At 43.4% G+C, this 19792-nt stretch overlaps 1 protein-coding gene across 4 annotated transcripts in view; it reads left to right on the top strand.

The window, feature by feature from the left end:
- Positions 1 to 16285, top strand: part of URED (urease accessory protein D) — a 61254-nt gene extending 44969 nt beyond the window's left edge. The window contains exons 6-10 of one of the 4 annotated variants that reach the window (XM_086809814.1): positions 14578 to 14596; positions 14681 to 14811; positions 15035 to 15117; positions 15476 to 15641; positions 15723 to 16285. In XM_086809814.1, coding sequence (XP_086665940.1) covers positions 14578 to 14596; positions 14681 to 14811; positions 15035 to 15117; positions 15476 to 15641; positions 15723 to 15842 — 519 coding nt within the window. In that variant the 3' untranslated portion in view covers positions 15843 to 16285. Of the gene's footprint in view, positions 1 to 14577; positions 14812 to 15034; positions 15118 to 15475; positions 15642 to 15722 lie in introns of all 4 variants that reach the window. The other 3 variants (XM_086809815.1, XM_086809813.1, XM_086809812.1) reach the window with 3 other exon arrangements.
- The last annotated feature ends 3507 nt before the right edge of the window (positions 16286 to 19792 follow it).

Below are 19792 nucleotides of genomic sequence, written 5' to 3'. Positions count from 1 at the left end.
TCCTCAAACTGTATAGCTGTCTCTTTCCAACGTCCTCCCAGGTTAGCTCTGATCTCCAAAAGCTCTGACAATCTACCTGAAAGCCTCGCCTGACCCTAGGTTACCAGCTGACCAGAAATACTCTTAGGTGCCACAGACAGATCAGATGTTGACAAAATACCTGCTTCCGAATTTTGATGCTAATCCCAGTCCAAAATGAGTCTTCCAAGATCCTCTACTGTCCTCTAATGTTAGCTAACCTTAAATCTACAACCCTAGGTCCTTCTTAGATCCCTTGCCCGACCCTCTTTTGACCTTACTCTGATATTCACCTATTGGGAACTGCCTTAGAAGTGCTCAACTAAAACAAAATCTTTTCCTCAGGTGTCCTCTGATATCCTCTGTAAACCGGCCTCCAGAAACCAAAGGGCGGTGAAAACAAACATTCGCACATAAAACACTTCAACGCCATTGAGGACCTAGAAAAGGAAAACAAACAGGGGGAGCTAGAGTGCTCCTGCAAATAGTACATGGACACCGATTGGCCCCAAATCGCAGTGGCGCCCCTTGCGGTATTTCTTTAATTGATTAAAAGAGCTTTGATTACAATATAAAGCTGGCAACTCAGCCGTCCCAGTAGAACTCCTGAAGCCTGCAAAGAACCTGCATCTGGCTTCTAATCCACACGGCATCCACAAACAAGTCCAGCCATTGTTCATATCAAAAGACTCTCTCACATTGAGTCTGCATACAGAAGCTTTCTCCCATGATCAAGGCTGCCACAACCATCCATAGCCTCTCACACTATGAACAGCATCACACCCTGACACATCCAGTGCTTCTGCATCACAACACAGACTCCCAAACTGTCTCTCAAAAGAGTATCACAGCACAGCATACCATACAGTCGACACACCTGTACAAACCCTCTCTACCTTCCAAGGGTACTATCCATCTCTGTCATGGATTCCCTGTCCCCTGTCCAATCAGTAGCAAGGCTGTACCAAACATGTGTCCATTCCTGTACCTTCTGCCTGCATGTGACCTATCTCCTGGAGAAACCCAAAAACATGTTTCCCCGAGAAACCTACGACCTGTTTCCACATGAAACCCTTAGGCCTGTTTCCCTTTGAAACTTCTGTCATGTTTCCATACATCTAGTTACCTGTTCCCTCATGAAACATCTGGCAACATAGAGATGCCCATAATTGTAGGTCCCATTGTTCCTTTCTAGCAGGAAGAAAACAATCTGCTCCATGAGCACGCAGCCATGCGAGCTTGCACCACTCCCATGCCAAGAAGCACTATCAAATAACCTTGTACTTGCAGCCAAAGACCCAAGCACATTGCTGGATTTGCAGCCAAGCAAAAACAGCCCATAAACAGTCCTCAAACTGAAGTATAGAGAAGCTGAAAGTTCCATCAGTTGAACGCCATCGACATGATGTCTATGTTCATGAATATCCAGCCCTTGTCCACCTTTGTGTCCAGAGAAACCAACCCTTGTCTACTCTTCAGCAGAGGGAGAGAGAGAGAGAGAGAAAGGAGGCCTGTGTCTCTGTTCTGTAGCACAGCACAGCAGCCAGCCCTTTAATCTCCAAAAAGCATGCATAAATAGACACTCAGATGCGCCTATATAGCCTGTAGCGCAGCCCGCCAGCAGTACCTTCCTGCTGTCCGTACAGGCCTGCAACTACCACCTGTACCAGCCGCCAGCCAACCTGCAACAGCCGTACAGATCTGCCACGTGGACTGTACCTGCACATGTGCCGCCTCCAATCCTGCAGCAGCCGGCCTATCCCTGCAGTCCTGTATAACCACACAGTCTAGTCTGCCGGTATGCAAGAGAAGGAGAGGGAGAGATAGAAAAGCCAGCGCAGTCCAGCCAGCATCTCAGAGAAACCAACCCTTGTCTACTCTTCAGCAGAGGGAGAGAGAGAGAGAGAGAGAGAAAGGAGGCCTGTGTCTCTGTTCTGTAGCACAGCATAGCAGCCAGCCCTTTAATCTCCAAAAAGCATGCATAAATAGACACTCAGATGCGCCTATATAGCCTGTAGCGCAGCCCGCCAGCAGTACCTTCCTGCTGTCCATACAGGCCTGCAACTACCACCTGTACCAGCCGCCAGCCAACCTGCAACAGCCGTACAGATCTGCCACGTGGACTGTACCTGCACATGTGCCGCCTCCAATCCTGCAGCAGCCGGCCTATCCCTGCAGTCCTGTATAACCACACAGTCTAGTCTGCCGGTATGCAAGAGAAGGAGAGGGAGAGATAGAAAAGCCAGCGCAGTCCAGCCAGCATCTCCTCTTTCCAAAAAGCTCACACGTGGGTATGCTGCAGTCGACTCTTAGCAAGAGAGAGAGAAAGCCTACGTGCTGTTCATCCCCATGCTTCCTTGCAGCCCACTTCTTCCAAAAAGCACACGTTTTTTCAAGAGTGATAGGCGCCTCCCCCTTTTTCTGCCCGATAGCCCCTCTTTTACCCCAAAAAGCACACGTGGCCCCAAAATAGCATATGGGCCACGTTTTTCTTTAATGAAGGGCTTTAAAATAATTTTTAAAGGTTTTTGAAACCTTTTAAGCTAAAATCTCTTTGCCCCCTTTCATACATGGGGTTGTCCACACATGGGCTCCCCTTTTTTGACTCCAACCTGATGCCATTCACACTGTCCACCATATCCCCGTGCACATCTACATCTTGTCCAGAGAAAAACACAGGGTCATGACATCCTCTGACTCTCAGGCTACACTTATCTGATCAAGATATCACCCTAGAGGATTTGAACTGCCTACAGCTGACACAATAGCCTCCAATCAGACTGTCCTCAAATCTTGAATTGGCTGAGACAGAACTAGCTGTCCGAGATAGTCCTGACTGAGCCAACTATCTAAACTGAAGCAGAACTCTTTGCTCACGGGTCCTTTTACCTTCCGTGACTCTCAAACTGCTCCAATCTCAAAGAGATACCACACCTAGGTCTCACTCACTACTGACTCCAACAGACTGTATTTTGATTTCTGACCAATCTGACCCAACTGGAGCAGATTTTCTCTCCTCTAAGTCTATTGACCCTCTTGAACCCTTAAGACACTTAACCCCACCAAGACTCATCTCTCTACACCCATTGTTAACTGCTGCTGACGGTCTTCTGACTCAGAAATATATTTTCCTTCTGCTCGACTGTTGACAACAGAGCTGACAGTCAAACCTAACTCAAAACTTTCCTCTTTAGTACAGAGAGACTTAAACCACTTCTGCATACCCATGATTAACCTCTGTTGGGCCTCAACTGATCCAAGCCAGCTCCTTTCTTTCTGACCTGTCACAGTCTGACCTAACTCAAAACTTTCCTCTTCAGTACAGAGAGACTAAAACCACTTCTGAATACCCATGATTAACCTCTGTTGGGCCTCAACTGATCCAAGCCAGCTCCTTTTTGACCTGTCACAGTCTGCAACTGGCACCTAGACCACTAGCTATGCTCAACTTGTTAGACTAACTTTTGACTGCTTTTGTTTGTCAGCCCAGACCTCACGAGTGTTAAACAAGACCAAACCAAAACTTTAAAAACCTTAGATAACCTATGTTGACACACAATTGGTCAAGTTGCCTCCTTTGGAACTTGTTGACTCAAACATAAACTGACTGACACAAAACTAATTCAACACAAGTCAGCTCTTCATTCACTGTTGTTTCTCCTCACAAACTCCATCAAAACAAATGACTAAACTAAAAAGCATAAGATTTCATCAAACCAACACAACCAGACTACCCTGTCTATATATAAAACTGATTCAATCTCAACATCCCTGAGATTTGGGGATAGAATAGGGAAAAGAGAACATGACAAAACCAAGGAACCTTTGCACAATTTTCTTAGCAAAACCCAAAATTCTCAACTTCACAAAGAACCAGAAACAACCACCATAATTGCTGCAGCACACTGCAGACATCCACCAACATACATTGTAGAAGATTGTTGATGAGGCTTTGAGTTGTCCAAGTTCTAACAGAATTGCAACCGTAGAGGTCTTAGGGAACCACTTCCTACGAGAGCCTCTCACCCTTGCAATTTCTGCTCTGGGCAAAACTCAAGTCGGCTCAAACAAGCCTGCGTCTTCTTCTGCTCACACAGTCGCAACAAACTTCTTCAGAATTGAACTCCCCAAGCGTCTCTCCTCTTTTTCTCCTCTTCTTCAGAATTGAACTCCCCAAGCGTCTCTCTTCTCTTTCTCTCTCTTCTCTTTCTCGACCCGCTTCTTGATTTCTCTCCTTTGCTCCCTTCTCAACGTCCAACTCACACGCAATCCAATCTTCACTGTCTATAGACTTATTCTTCCGAGTGTCTCCCATTCCAAGCTTCTCTCCATAGCTTCTCGCATCTATTGCCCTTATTTTGCCGTCTCCCCTCTCTATTGCCCTTATTTTTGGCTAGGGCAGCAATGGCTAATTTCAATTTTTCTGGAAAGTGGCCACGCAACAATTATTTTCCTTAAGGTTTTCTACCATACATCAAAGATTTATTTTGTTTTCTTGGGGTAGGGTGGACATATCATTTGGAAACCTATCAACGGCCAGGACAGAAGGAGATATTCAGCTCTTCTTCAGGGTTCTCGTGCACACACACACACACACACACACACACACACACACACACACACACACACACACATATATATAAATAGCCCTTGCTCATGCTTTTCATGGAGTCGACCAGCTTTCTTTAGCTGTGCTTTTCCTTTCATGCCAAAAGTGGGCTGGCTGCCAAAAATATCTGCTTTTTATGCTTTTCCCAACTTGTTTCCCAAGTTGTAGCTAGGCGCCTCCTTTTGTCCACTTTGACATGCTCAACATAATAGTATGTCTAGCCCAACTTTTAATGTTGTGTGAACATACTGACTTATAAACCTTATAAGTCACTTTAATGATTAAATCCCAAGATGCTCATGCTGTACAACCATTTTTTTTTCAGGCCAATCTTAGCCGGTCAATGCTTCAACTTTCTTTTGTGGAAAATCCCCATTCTCACCTTGGTTCCGTTTTGTGTATGGTCATGTCCCAAAACACTGATCAAGACTGGTAGAGGGACCAAATGGTAAAATCAGAAAAAGTATCCCGGCCCATTATTAGCCTACGTCCACACATCACTATTATATAATTGGCTACATATCTCCCCTGTAATGATGATGTAAACATGTACAAGGATTATGTGGCTGATCAATCCGCAAATGATAATAAGTCCAAAGCTCTGCGAAAAGCTTCAAATTTCTCGGGTGAGAGAGTCTTTGTGAACATATTTGCCACATTGTCATGTGTAGAGACATAAGAGAGGATAATCTCTCCTGCAATGAACCTCTCCCTGACATAATGATAATGCACTTCAATGTGTGTTGTGCGAGCATGAAATTTTGGTTTCCTCGCAACAGCTAATGTACTCTAGCTGTTAGTGAAGATGGAGGCAGGAGATTGCTCATAGTCACAAGGGACGGGGGACGGCCGTATGTAGGGAACAGGGACGGGGGTAGGAACGGCACTTAAAAATTACTTTGTCTACGCCACCCACTCGCCTACACGGGCAAAGCTTGCATGCCTCCATGAAAGTTGAGGGAGAACTTGAGTGTGAGGGTGGGTGGGGGTGTGTGTGTGCATTGTGTGTGTGTGTGAAGCTTGAGAGAGTGTGTGTGTGAGTCTTGAGAGGCTAGAGCTTGCTTGTGCAAGAGCTTGAAACTTGAGATCTTGGCCCTTGAGGCTTGCTGCTTGAGGGGGAGAGAGAGAGAGTGTGTGTGTGTGTGAAGCTTAAGCTTGAAGTGTGAGAGGGAGTGTGTGTGTGTGTGTCTTCTTATAGGGAGGGAGGCAAGACAGAGGCCAAGGCCCAAAGCCTCAAAGGCTCAAGGCCTATGGGCCAAGGTTAAAGGCCCACAAAAAGCCCTCCCCAAACAAAAAATGTGATCGTTGCCCAAACATCAACCTGGGGCGTTCCCATGCAGCAGCCGTCCCTCACAACCGTCCCCTCCTAGATCCGTCCCTTGTGAGGCACGCCCAGCTGGGGACGTTCGTCCGTCCCCATCCCAAAGTGTTCTCGGACGGCATCCCCCCATTCCAAGGGTCCGTCCCCTCCGTTCCCTGTGACTATGAGATCGCTCTTCAATACCAAGATCTACTAAAGGGCGTCTAAGCTATACACACTCCACAGTTGCTGTAAAAGCTTCCCTGTACTCAGCTTCATAGCTCGAAGTGGCTACTGTAGGCTGGGTCTTGTTGATCCATGATATAGGGAATCACCAAGATGAAAGAAAAAGCCACTAGTGGACACTGGCGTGTGTAGAAATGTTACTAGCAGGAATGCAAAAATCGATGACAATGCTATCGAACCTGTTAAACCCAAAATCGAACAAAGACAGTTCAAACTAACACTCCCTCGAGATATCTTCTCTGCGAAAACCTTATTGCATATAAATGAGCCCAAAAAATTCCTGAATACGTTTTCCACCTAAGAGGATAGCTCAATCTGAGACAATCAAAAGAGCAGATCGAGGAGAAGATGACAAGGGGGTGAGGGCCAAGAGGACTTGCTCTGATACCAATTGTTGAAGTGGAGATGAAGGTAGCAACACACACGCACACACACATGCAACAAGCAAGAAGAGAGAGAGAAGCACTACACTCATAGTAGATTGATGAGAATGAGTGAAGTACAAGTGAACTAGGTCACTTACACACTCTCATAATTGTGTGTACTATGCTCGGGGAAAAAATCTCATGAGGAGGGAAAAAGTGCCCTGGCCCATTATTAGCCTACGTCCACACATTACTACCATATAAATGGCTATAGTCCTCACTCTCACAATCACTCAATGACCGTGTTCCTTCATAAATGAGGGCTCACAGTGCTTGTACATGGCCTTAGCTAGCATCATGACATGCCTTTGAGGCCTAGTGCACGTGACATTGCTCGAGTTTATCTTGAGAAGATTTGAAGATGTATGAGATCCAGACCACATGTCAACATCGACACTAAGTCCAGTAAGAAGGGAAAAAGTGCCCCGGCCCATTATTAGCCTACGTCCACACATCACTACCAAATAAATGGCTACACTCCTCACCCTCACATTCACTCAATGACCCTATCCCTTCATAAATGAGGGCTCACAATGCTTGTACATGGCCTCAACTAGCGTCATCACATGCCTTAAGGCCTTGAGGGCTTTGTGTCGATATTGACATGTGTGTGGGAGAATTAGGGTTAGGTCATGTGGGAGACATACACAGAGAGAACAAGGGAGAGAGAGAGAGAGAGAGTTGTGGGGATAAGTCAACTCATGAGGCATGAGTGTGTGACTCCCCTATCACACATGTATATTGCACTAGTACACATAGTGCACTTAGTACATTAAAAGTACTAAGTGTACTATGTACTATAACTTATGGGCTTGTACACACTATAAGGGTGGGCATAACGCCTTTACCCCAACAACCTCCCACTTAAAGGCAAAGTGCCCTTAAATGAAGGAAAAGAAAAATCAGCATGTACATGATAATATACAAGGCCATATCAAGGCTGAAACTGGCCTCATCCAATGCCCATCAAGTGTCTGCAATGAGCAAACCGCTCCGGAGGCAAACTCTTTGTCAACAGATCAGCCGGGTTGTCATCTGTATGAATCTTAACAAGCTGAATTTGCTTGTTCTCTATCACCTCTCTGATGAAGTGATACTTCACATCCACATGCTTCGTCTTTGCATGAAAGACAGGGTTCTTTGCCAACTGGATGGCACTCTGACTGTCACAATGCAACAATGGAATATCCCCTGTATAACCCAAATCAACCACTAACCGAGATAGCCATAATGCCTCCTTGCAAGCCTCTGTGGCTGCAATATACTCGGCCTCTGTAGTAGATAAGGCAGTGCACTTCTGCATCCTGGATATCCATGACACAGCACCTCCTGTGAATGTAAATACATAACCGGTAGTAGACTTCCGGTTATCTGGATGACCGGCATAATCCGAATCCGTGTAACCATGCACTAATGCATCCTGTTTGCCAAAACAAATGCACATATCCTGTGTGCCCTTCAGGTATCTCATGACACCTTTCACTGCTTCCCAATGCTTCTTGCCAGGGTTGGCCATGTATCTAGAAACCACTCCCACTGCAAATGCAATGTCCGGCCTAGTAGCAACCATGGCATACATGAGACTGCCACAAGCTGAAGCATACGGAACCTTGGCCATATCAGCCCTGTCTCTATCCGACTGTGGGCTGTCCATAGCACTGAGTTTCACATATGGAGGCAAAGGAGTACTAGTCTTCTTCCCCCCGTCCATATTGAACCTCTGCAAAACTTTGCCAATGTATTCCTTCTGAGACAAATACAACACATGCTGATTTCTGTCCCGAAGTATCCGCATACCCAAAATGTGATTTGCATCACCCAAATCCTTCATGTCAAAGGTTTGATGCAGCCTCTGCTTCAAGGCATCCATCTCTTCACGAGATTTCCCGGCAATCAACATATCATCAACATACAAGATGAGAATCAATAGACTGCCATCCAAAGCTTTCTTGGTGTACAAGCAGTGATCTATGTCACTTCTCCTGAATTTCTGAGATTTCATGAATGTATCAAATTTATGATACCATTCCCTTGGTGCCTGTTTGAGCCCATAAAGACTCTTTTTCAGCTTGCATACAAGCTTCTCCTTTCCACTCACTGCATAACCCTCTGGCTGCTGCATATATATCTCCTCATGGAGATCACCGTGAAGAAAAGCAGTCTTCACATCCATTTGAATCAAGTCGAGATCATCATGCGCAACCAAAGCTAACACAGCTCTAAGTGTGGTCATTTTGACCACTGGAGAGAAGATCTCATCAAAGTCCACACCATATTCCTGCTTGAAGCCCTTAGCCACTAACCTGGCTTTGTATCTTGGCTTTGCATCAGGTGCAACTTTGAGCGTGTAAACCCACTTACATGGCAAAACCTTCTTGCCTACAGGCAAATGCACCAACTTCCAAGTTCCATTTTTATGCAGAGAATCCATCTCTGACTTCATGGCACGCTCCCATAGAGCTTTGTCTGCCCTCTGTAAAGCCTCCTTATAACATGAGGGCTCCCCATAGTCAGTGAGCATCAAGTAGTCAACCCCTGGAACAAACCTGTCAGGGACTCTGGAGGGTCTTGTGGACCTCCGTACCCAATGACCATCATTTGCAGGTTGCTGTCCAGCCTGCATATCACCCATTGGTGGCTCCTGTTCCATGCCATAAGGCTGAAATATCATGCCCGGTATCTCCTCCAACTGTGGTATATCCATAGGGATATCTTCTGCCATCTCTGGCTGTCCATTTGGACCATTTTCAGCACCATTTAAGGGCTGGTTTTCCTGCTGTAATGGCTGATTTACAGCCTTTGGTTGTTGTCCATGATGTCCATCATCATCAAAGATGACTCTGCCAGGCTCCTGTTGCCTTGTAGGCTCCTTATACATGCATGTTTCATCAAAAATGACATCATTGCTGCGTATGATCTTTCTATTCACGGGATCCCAAAGTCTATACCCCATTTCACCTCTGTCACCATATCCTAGGAATATGCATTTGTGAGACTTAGGATCAAGTTTGGTGCGCATTTCCCTGCGTATGTGCACGTACGCAACGCAACCAAACACTCTCAAGTGCTTGTATGACGGAGGCTTCCCTGTCCATACTTCTTCTGGCACTTTCCCACCAAGCCTCGTGTTAGGTGACCTGTTTATAAGGTGAACGGCTGTCATAACAGCTTCAGCCCAAAAACCATGAGGTAATGCAGCATGTGACAACATAGAACGGACCTTCTCCTGAATGGTCCTGTTCATCCTCTCTGCTGTCCCGTTTTGTGGAGGATCATAAGGAGTAGAGAGCTCCCTCTTGATGCCTTTAGCATCACAAAAGTCCTGAAACTGTTTGGACATATACTCTCCACCATTGTCGGAACGCAAAGCCTTCAGTGTTTTGCCAGTTTGATTCTCAACAAGAGCAACAAACTTCTGAAACACTGAGAATGTATCACTCTTCAAACGAAGAGGATAAACCCACACCTTACGTGTGGCATCATCTATAAAAGACACAAAATATTTTGCCCCTCCCAAAGAAAGCTGAGGCATCTCACATACATCTGTATGCACGAGCTCTAACTGAGCATCTTTCTGTCCAAGAGCTTTCTTGTGGGGGCACTGCAGTTGCCTGCCATATATACAATGCTCACAAAACTGAAAACTTGAAAACTTTAGAGAAGGCAAGTAACCCAAACGAGACAATTGCTCCATTCCTTTGACACTTATGTGTCCCAACCGGCTATGCCACATAGAGATTTCCGGCAGCTCGGTTGCATTTACATTAGCATGGTGACAAACACCTGCATGCATGAAATAAAGAGTGTCCACCTTAGAGCCTCTGGCAACAACCAGTGAGCCCTTACTAATCTTCCACTTTCCACGACCAAATGTGGTAACATAATCAGCATCATCAAGCTGTCCAGCAGAAAGCAGATTCTTCTTGATCTCAGGCACATGCCTGACATCATGGAGCATAAGCTGTGAGCCATCTGAAAACACAAGCCTCACATCACCTCTGCCAAGAATCTTGCATGCATGGTTATCACCCAAATAAACCACTCCTTCATTGCCAGCAGTATACCTGACAAACAAGTCTCTGCAACCTGTGACATGAAAGGAGGCACCTGAATCAATGATCCATGAGTGCATACCATGACCACCTGTAAGAAGTGAATGGGCATCAAGTGAAGACGTAAATAGGACCTCATCCTCACTGCCACCTGCATGTGACACATTGATTTCTTCAATCTTGACTCCACTTTTGCCCTTTGGCTTTACATCTTTGGCTTCATCCTTCTCTTTGTCTTTGCCTTTTCCCTTTTCTTTTTGATCATTTTTCCATTTGTAGCATTGCTTTTTAATGTGTCCCTTCTTGCCACTAATGGCATTCCAAATCCTTTTTGGAGCGAGACTTGCTCCTTCCCCTTTCTTGGCTTTTCCCCCTTTGCTGGGATCTCCCACGTGTATTCATTGCATTGGACTTTCCAACAGAGTTGTTTTTCCTGTTCATCTCTTCTTGAAGAAGAGCACCCTCAACATCTGCATATGACAGCATAGCATGCGAATTGCTAGTGGCTGTCCTGAATGTGTCCCAACTCTCTGGCAAAGTGCATAACAGAAAAGTGGCTTTGAACTCATCGTCCATTGCCAACTTTTGATTTATAACTTGGCTGACAATACCATTAAACTCATTTAGATGGGCTGTCATAGACGCCCCTTCCTTCATCTGAAGACCTATGAGTTTCTTCAACCAATACACTTTGCTTGAGGCACTTTGTTGGGCATACAAGTCCTGCAATCTCTGCCACATTCCCCAAGCTGTCTTCTCTTCACGAATGCTGAAAAGTAATGAATCTGACACAGACAACATGATAGTAGATCTTGCCAGCTCATCCATATCTTCCCACTCTTCAGCAGTAAGAGAAGCGGGCATTACACCCCTTTCTTTGATAGGCTTGTGCTGCTTTTTCTGGAGCAACACATTGTAGCACTGGGTTTGCCAAATATCATAATTATGCGAGCCTTCAAGCTTCTTGATGTGAAGCAATGAAGAGCTCTCACCTGTGGTTGCCATAGCAATATGCAACCTGTCAATGCCTGACTCCCTGCAAAATGTGCAAACACTGCACCAAAAGCACACAAAGTGCTCACAGTTGTTCTCCCAAGCTTTATCTCCCACTGCGGAAGCACGAATGCAACTTTTCTCCCACTTTATGTGATGAAATCACCAAAATCTGGTTGCTGCAGATTTTGGACAGCACCTTAAATGTGCTCTGTTGCCCTTCCAAAGTACTGTACAACAGTACACCAATGATGTACCAAACTTGTACCGGCAAGTACAGCAGCTGAAATTGAACCTTTTGGTCACTCAAAACAGTGTACAGCCATGCCAAAACTTGCACAAAGCTGTGCCAAATCTGTACCAGCAGGTACAATAGCAATAAATGCTCTCCTGGCTGTCCAAATGAGTGAAAATCAGACTTTTACAGTCCCGTACACTGCATACAACAGTCCCGAACAGAAATTGGGCAAAAGCCCCTTGACTGCAAGCTGATTTTTGAGGATTCAAGGCATAAATGTCTTGCCTGCTGCTTTGCCAAGCTCAACAAGCATACGAACTTGAAAAGCCCCTTGATTTAAGATCAATTTCTGATCATACATGGTACATTGACGCACATGAAGGCATCCAGAGTGTTCACGATGCTTCCCCCTGGCCACATATACATCAAATACATGAAAGCCCCTTGATTTACAGGCACATTGAGTGCTTGTAAGGCATCAACACATTATCCACAGCATCAAATGCGATTGCCTGCATGCAAATCAACCAAATCGGCACAAAAGCCCCTTGATTTGCACTGCAATTTGCTGCGATTTGCTGCAATTTTGCCCAAATGTGCGATTTCTCACATCATACAGCATGTATGAGTGCTTAATTGCACAATTACATCAAAAGCCCCAAATTTCGACATCCAATTTCCTGCAAATTGATCCTGATTGTGACCAATGTCCTGCAAATTGATCCTGATTGTGACCAATGTCACCCAATTTTGCCAATTTTGCTCAAAATTGAGCAATTCGACACCTATATCTGCTCAATTGTTGATGTACTTGCTCAATTGCAAATCCCAAAAAAAAAAAATTGAGGAAAATACCTTGTAATTTTCTGATTTTTCTCTGATTTGCAAGCGGGTTTTGTTGTTGCAGGAAAAGGGATGATGATGCTGCTGCAGAAGGTGGGTGATGAATTTGGTGCTCCTCTACGCCCAGCCTCTCGGCTGCATCCAGTACGAGTAATGTCGATGCAACATGAAGCAGATGGCGAATGGCAAGGAGATGATGCACGTCAGTGGGGGCAACAGATGGCTGAAGCGAGGGCGGCTCTGGGCAACTAGTATGGGCCAGGCGCTGATGGTGATGCATCGACGGCTACTGCAAGGCGCAGATGTCAGGGACGAACAGAGAGCAGACGAACAAATTGGCGCTGTAGCGAATCTGCCCACATGCGTTGCTGCGCTGATGATTAACACGCCTTCGCCTACTTTACGGCTGTGGTAGGCTTCGCTTCACGCCCAGCAGTCAGCTCGCCTGCCTTCGCCTAGCTTCGCCTAGTGGATGAGACGGATTTGCCTTCGTTTGGCCGGCGCTACTACACGGCCTTCGCCTTCGCCTTCGCAAGGAACGCCAAACGCCACGTTGCAGCGTACGGTGACCTCCTAGCGCAGAATACCCACTTTCTCCTTCGCGCTACCCTGTAGCCCGCGTGAGTGCTTTGCTCACGCACCACAGCTACTCCTGCTGGATTCGCTACCTCAGCTTCTGCAGGTTACTACAGTGCTGTCTGAGAAGAGCTCGCACGGTTTCTGGTGATGGGTTGGTCCCCAATTGCTTGTCCAGCACAGGAATAGAGAGGCAGTTTGGCAGGACTCAGGAGCTTACCTCTTAGCTCTGATACCAGTTGTGTGGGAGAATTAGCTCTGATACCAGTTGTGTGGGAGAATTAGGGTTAGGTCATGTGGGAGACATACACAGAGAGAACAAGGGAGAGAGAGAGAGAGAGAGTTGTGGGGATAAGTCAACTCATGAGGCATGAGTGTGTGACTCCCCTATCACACATGTATATTGCACTAGTACACATAGTGCACTTAGTACATTAAAAGTACTAAGTGTACTATGTACTATAACTTATGGGCTTGTACACACTATAAGGGTGGGCATAACGCCTTTACCCCAACAACATGTGGTCTGGATCTGGTACATCTCAATCTTCTCAAGAATGCTTTTCTAGGAACATCTTCAGTGGTTCCTAACAGCAACTATGGCAATGTTTGTGGCACATCAAGCAACTTTTCAATCCTCATAAAATCTGATGATGTTCCTAATTCTCTAAGCAGCTTCTGGACATCTTCAATGGCAGCTGCTAGGGCTTTAAAATCTGGGGCAAACTTGGATAGTAATCTGTAGGTCTGGCTAACAAAGCGAACCATTAGGAAAAACTTCGTGTAACATATTGCGGATGAATGGTCAGACATCCTTTGTTATTAAGCTTCTAATTCCACCCCAAACTGCTGGCCTGCAACCGGCAGTCATATAACGTAACATATTGCGGATGAATAGACATGAGATGGAGTCTTTGGAGGAAAATCTAGCAAGTACATCCTTCGTTTTTAAGCTTCTAGTTCCACCCCAAACTGCTGGCTTGCAACCAGCAGTCATGTAGAGCCCTTCTTCCGGTTCTAGCCACCACTTCAGGGGGTTTTACTGTCTAAAGAATTTTGTGAAAATCCATGAATCCTCCATCAATGTGGTTGCAAGTGTGCCTTACGAATTCTGTGCCTTAAAAGTTATCATAAAGAGAAGTGCTATGCAAATGTGTGTGATGCTTGGAGTCCTTTTGTTTATGTTTGAAAGTATAAAGGTTTTTTTGTATACAATAACTTTTTTATCCTGATGTTGAGCATTTCTAATGATGAGTTTTATAACAATGCATGATCAGGTCTCTATTGAAAAAAGAGGTACCTTTGTGATGCTTCCAGACCCAGTAACCTGCTTTTCAGCTGCCAAATACAAGCAATTTCAGGCTTTTTACTTGGCTACAGATTCAAATCTGGTCCTTGTTGACTGGTGTACAAGTGGGCGAAGAGAACGAGGAGAAGTTTGGTCTTTTGATCATTACAGAAGCACCAACCACATTTTCCTGGAGGGAAAAGGTCCTTTGTTCTTAGACTCGGTATTATTGTTGATGCCAGACTTTGTAAATGGCTCATTTATTGTGTCTAAGGACACGTTTGCCTTCAAACTTCTTTTTATTTTGCTTGTTATGTATAAAAAGAGCATCCCTCTTAGATGCATCTTTGTTAAGACATATAGATCCTTTTTCCTAAATTTGGAGTTCATGTTTTACTTGTTATATGCATTTAAAAACTTGTGATTGATTGTCTTTTTTGGGGCAGATGTGCCTAGAAAATGGGGATAGCTCTACAATCTTAAGTCGAATGCAACCATTTCATGTTGTAGCAATGGTGATTCTCTATGGGTAAGGGTTTCTCTTCCTTTGTCTTGCCATAATTTCAGCTTAGTGAAACATGTTTGTCTTGTTGGAATACAAAACCCTGTTTCTCCTCGCCAATGACAAGTATTGGGTCCCGTATCGTAATCATGGCAGTGAGACATCACCGATTAGATCTAATTGAGTGTTAATTGTTCGTTTATATTTGTTAATGTTTCCGATGAGGTCAACATACTTGACACATGAGTACACTTGATTCAGTCTATTTTTTGGGTATTTCAATTAGTTGATGCTTCCTTATGACTTCTGAATCTTTGTTTTTTTTTTTTTGTTTTTTTTTTTTCTTTCATGTCATGCTTGCAAATGCTTCTTGTGTTATTCACAGGCCGCAGTTGCAGAGTTTGTGTAGGCAGCTTGAGGAATCAATACAGTTTCTGAATCGCAGGGACTTAAATTCAAGGTCTCGTTCAAGAGGAAAGGCATCACTTTCTGATGCGGCGGGCTTGTTAAACTCAAACTTGCTCGTTTCTTGTAGTACCTTTGGTCCAAGGGTAAGTACTTGAAGAACACTTCAGTGCTGCTGAATGCTTTCCAAGTTTTCATGTTACTTAGATATTTAGTTGTTGCTGCAGGAAGATGGTGTTGTAGTGCGAATTGTTGCGGATGCGACGGAGCTTGTCTATGATTTTTTGAGACATCATCTTGCAAGTCTCTCTTCATTGATTGGTGTGACCCCTTATGTGGGGAAGTGAAGTTAAAGTACATTGGTTTAATGAGATGTAAAAGACTCCAACCACAGGGGTTGGGTTGACAAATTTTGACTTATACCACAGACATGGTTACATTTCTTTTAGTGGCTCCAATGCTGTTGTTTAAGCATGTGAAGAGATTTGAAGGAGGCACTCACAATTGGTACTGGTCATAGCTTATGATCATCATGGATAGAAGAATCTCATCTGTGCCGTTCGCATCGTTTGATTTCTGGAGAGACTTCATGGTCTTCTTCTTGGCCTTGTACGAAGGTGAGATCTGCAAGGTTAGGAGGGGCTCTAGCTATGTTTGCCAACAAGAGAATGAGAAGAACAAACTGTTCATGTTTGCAAGGAGCAAACAGAAGAACAAATCCAAATACATCTCACTTGACATAATCTGATCGTTGTTAGCCTGCAGTAAAAATTCACCAAACTGTTGTCTCTTCTGAGTAAAGTCTCTGATGCCTTTAACAAGCCTTATATTTACAATGTCTTGGACTTAACAGCTTGAATAAGGTATTTGACAGCTTATAAACAAAGCCCTCATATTTATAATCTCTAAGGCCCAAAAGCTAGAATAAGCTCATTTCTGATGATCATTGACAGCTTATAAACAAAGCCCTCATATTTATAATCTCTAAGGCCCAAAAGCTAGAATAAGCTCATTTCTGATGATCATGTAGCATTACACAAAATCAATCACAAGAACAAATACTGTGAACCGAAAGGTGATGCCGCATGTCCGGAGTAATTTTAACCAGTGTGATTAATATGCCTCCCTCCCTAATCATCGGTTCCGTCCTCCGAATATCAGCGGTGCGCATCAGAGATGCCGAAGTTGTGCTATGTGGTCATGAACTTGTGATGGCCATAGTCAGTGTTTGTGGCAAGCCATGAGAAAACATCTTGTAGGCTGCCCCAAATCTTGTGACTAATATATCTTCAAGGTATATGATGCGGTCTGCTGGAAACTACTGCGTACAGTAGTAGTAGCCAAAGGTTTGTTGCAAAGTAGGGTCCTTGTCGATTTTGAAAGCGAGCTCTTGGATAGGATGGGAGGGTGAGCGGTCCACGTCCCATATTTGATGCTCCTAAATCTGATGGTTGCAACGATAGTTGGATAATCCAATGTTAGAGATGTTTTTCTTCCAAATATTTAGAGCATCCTCTGAGCTTTTAAGGAAGGCCTCCTGTTTTTCTTCCAGATGTTTTATTAGGATACTTCAATTCAATAAACATTATTTAATACCATGGTACCCCTCTCGAAGCAAATATATTTTTGCATATTGAAAAAAACTTGGCAATGGCAAGTCGACATATTTACATAATCATACACATAATAATTGGGATTATGTGATCCTAATAATTATTCACCTATTTAAAGCCATAGAGTACTTGAAATATATTTTTGCATATTGAAAGAACTTGACAATGGTAAGTCGACATACTAACTAAGATTATGTCATCCCAAAAACGATTCAACTATTTAATACCATAGAACCTTTGAAGCAAATATATTTTTGCATATTGAAAGAAATTCGCAATGGCAAGTGGATAGATCTACATAACCAAAAACATAACAACAAGGCTTATGTTATCTAAAAAAATATTCAACCATGAGTGTCACAATATCAGCTCTACATTGTCCAAAAACTTATATAATCAAAGTGTCAAAAATTTATCCAAGCGTAAGTGTAAGTAGGCCTTTTCTTTTCCATCAAAAGAAATATCACGAATAGGTCCGTGGACGGGAGAGAGAGAGCTTCTCTTACATTATGATTTGGTATCTTTGGTTGGTGCATAAACTTTGGTTGTTGCATAAACTTCTTTTCATTTTGATGAAGTTCCAAAACTCGCATGAATATATAGTAGATGCATTTGCAAGCCACACAAGACTTTTTTCCTTGTTCACGTTCAAAAAATCTGCACATGTACACCAAGGTTGAGATTGTATATGTATTTCCTAATATTTTTTATCTGGTCCATCTTCTTCTATCTTAAATATCTCATGCTCATATTGACTAACATCCTTTTCAATCAATACTGCTCGTTTCACTGTTAATGCAAAATCTATTTTTCTTTCTACTTTAGAAATGCATGTTCGTCATTTCATGCGAACTCCGCTTCTCCCAATTGATTCCATGCCCATCCTATCAAATTCACTCATAAGAGTCTTTGTTTCAGTACTATCAATACCTTCCCTTGTGCCTTCATCTATGATGTTTGATGTTTCTATCTCGTGATGCGGTGACATTTCAACAGTTACACCATTTGTAGTGGCCAACCTAAAACCAGCATGGACCAATGTATTTGCCTTTTTTTATTTTCATAATTATACTTGGGATGATGGGAATTGTTATCCTTCACATTAACCACATGAGATGGCCTTCTTTTTGCGACGCAAAGTTTTCCTATCACCTTCTAATACTTGAGTGTCTTGATACATTGGAGCTCCACCAACTGCTCCTTCCACAAGGCTAGCCACTTCAGCTGCACAAGGAACATTCCTATTAGAAATCTTAGCCATCATTATCTCTAGATTAGGTCCAAATCCTACATGCTTTCCCAACATGTATGCATGCTGCTTTGCACTTTGCAATAGAGAGTTGGCCATGTCTAAAATGCATGCATCATACAATGCTATCTTTTTCTTATGACCCTCTCTTGCCATCCAACTCCCATGTTTAGACTTTGCAAGATTTATCCTTGGTATGTTTGCTAGCTCCGTAAAAGACAACCTAAATTTTGACATGTGTAAGTATTAAGACTTAAAGGACGTTATCATAGTAATCATACACACATGTTAGTGAGAGTACCATTGACATCAATTCTCCCCAATGTGCGATACGGATTTTCCACCAACTATCTAAGGCAGGGATGTGTGATTGCCTCACTCACTTGCTTCTCCATCAGTTCACGAATATGTCTACACTGAGACATTGCCTCCTCTTTTGTCAATGCATTTCTCCATTTCTCACACAATTCTTTGTATTCCATTTGATCTTCTTTTCTAACATATTAGGTTGTGTGATTTATCAAACTCTGTTCCCAATGAAAAAGACATGATCTTTCATGACCCTCCATCTTCTTATCGGCCCCTTTGTTGTATATTATTCTTACAACATTCTAATTTGCTTGTACTTCATTTGCCATTTAAACCATGGAATCAGCTCTTTCATGACCATTTCTTTCCATTGTTTGATTAAGCAAAGTCAAAAAAGGACTTGGGATTCCGTGTCTTCCTCTTTCATCTCACATGTTGCAATAGTCATCAACTCTTGAACCTTGCATATTATTAAACATAAAATTCTATTTACTGTTGTATAGATTAGCACTATACCTTTAATAAAATAAATAACTGTATGTGTGTGTGTGTGTGTGTGTGTGTGTGTATAATAACTTATTACATTAACGATTGGTCATAAACGTGGCATGCCATTGTCACCCTATCATGTACTCTATGGATATGATCAAATTACACCCATGCAACATAAAGGTCACCACGACCACTTCGTCTCATTCGGTTAACCAAGAGGACACCTAAAGGTGGACCCTTGGTTGCCATTTTGAATACAAAACACCTTTCACTTGGCACCCCTTGTCTAGGGAACCTACTTCCTTGGAAGAAATTATACATTGAATTATTATTTAATAGCAAGATAGCATCATAGCCAACTCATTAGGAAAAACCTTATTTCTTTTATCTGCAACAATTCTTCTCAATCTACAACCCAAAAAAATCATTAGTACCCAACGAACTACAACGGTAATTTATATCTTGTTAACATATTAATAAGGGTACCTTTGATTCTCCACTAGAGGAGTCATTTCTTCCAATAAATTGGTCAATTCAATGTCCCCAACCATATCATCTTTAACCCTATCTTCTTTTAGCACTGAAGACATTATTAATTCTTTGGCCATTATCATCTGAACCTTCCTTGGTGACT

The sequence above is a fragment of the Cibotium barometz genome, chromosome 15, assembly GCF_041138505.1.
Source record: "Cibotium barometz isolate CiBa-2024 chromosome 15, ASM4113850v1, whole genome shotgun sequence".
NCBI lineage: Eukaryota > Viridiplantae > Streptophyta > Polypodiopsida > Cyatheales > Cibotiaceae > Cibotium > Cibotium barometz.
This window is presented reverse-complemented; position numbering and strand designations above follow the sequence as displayed.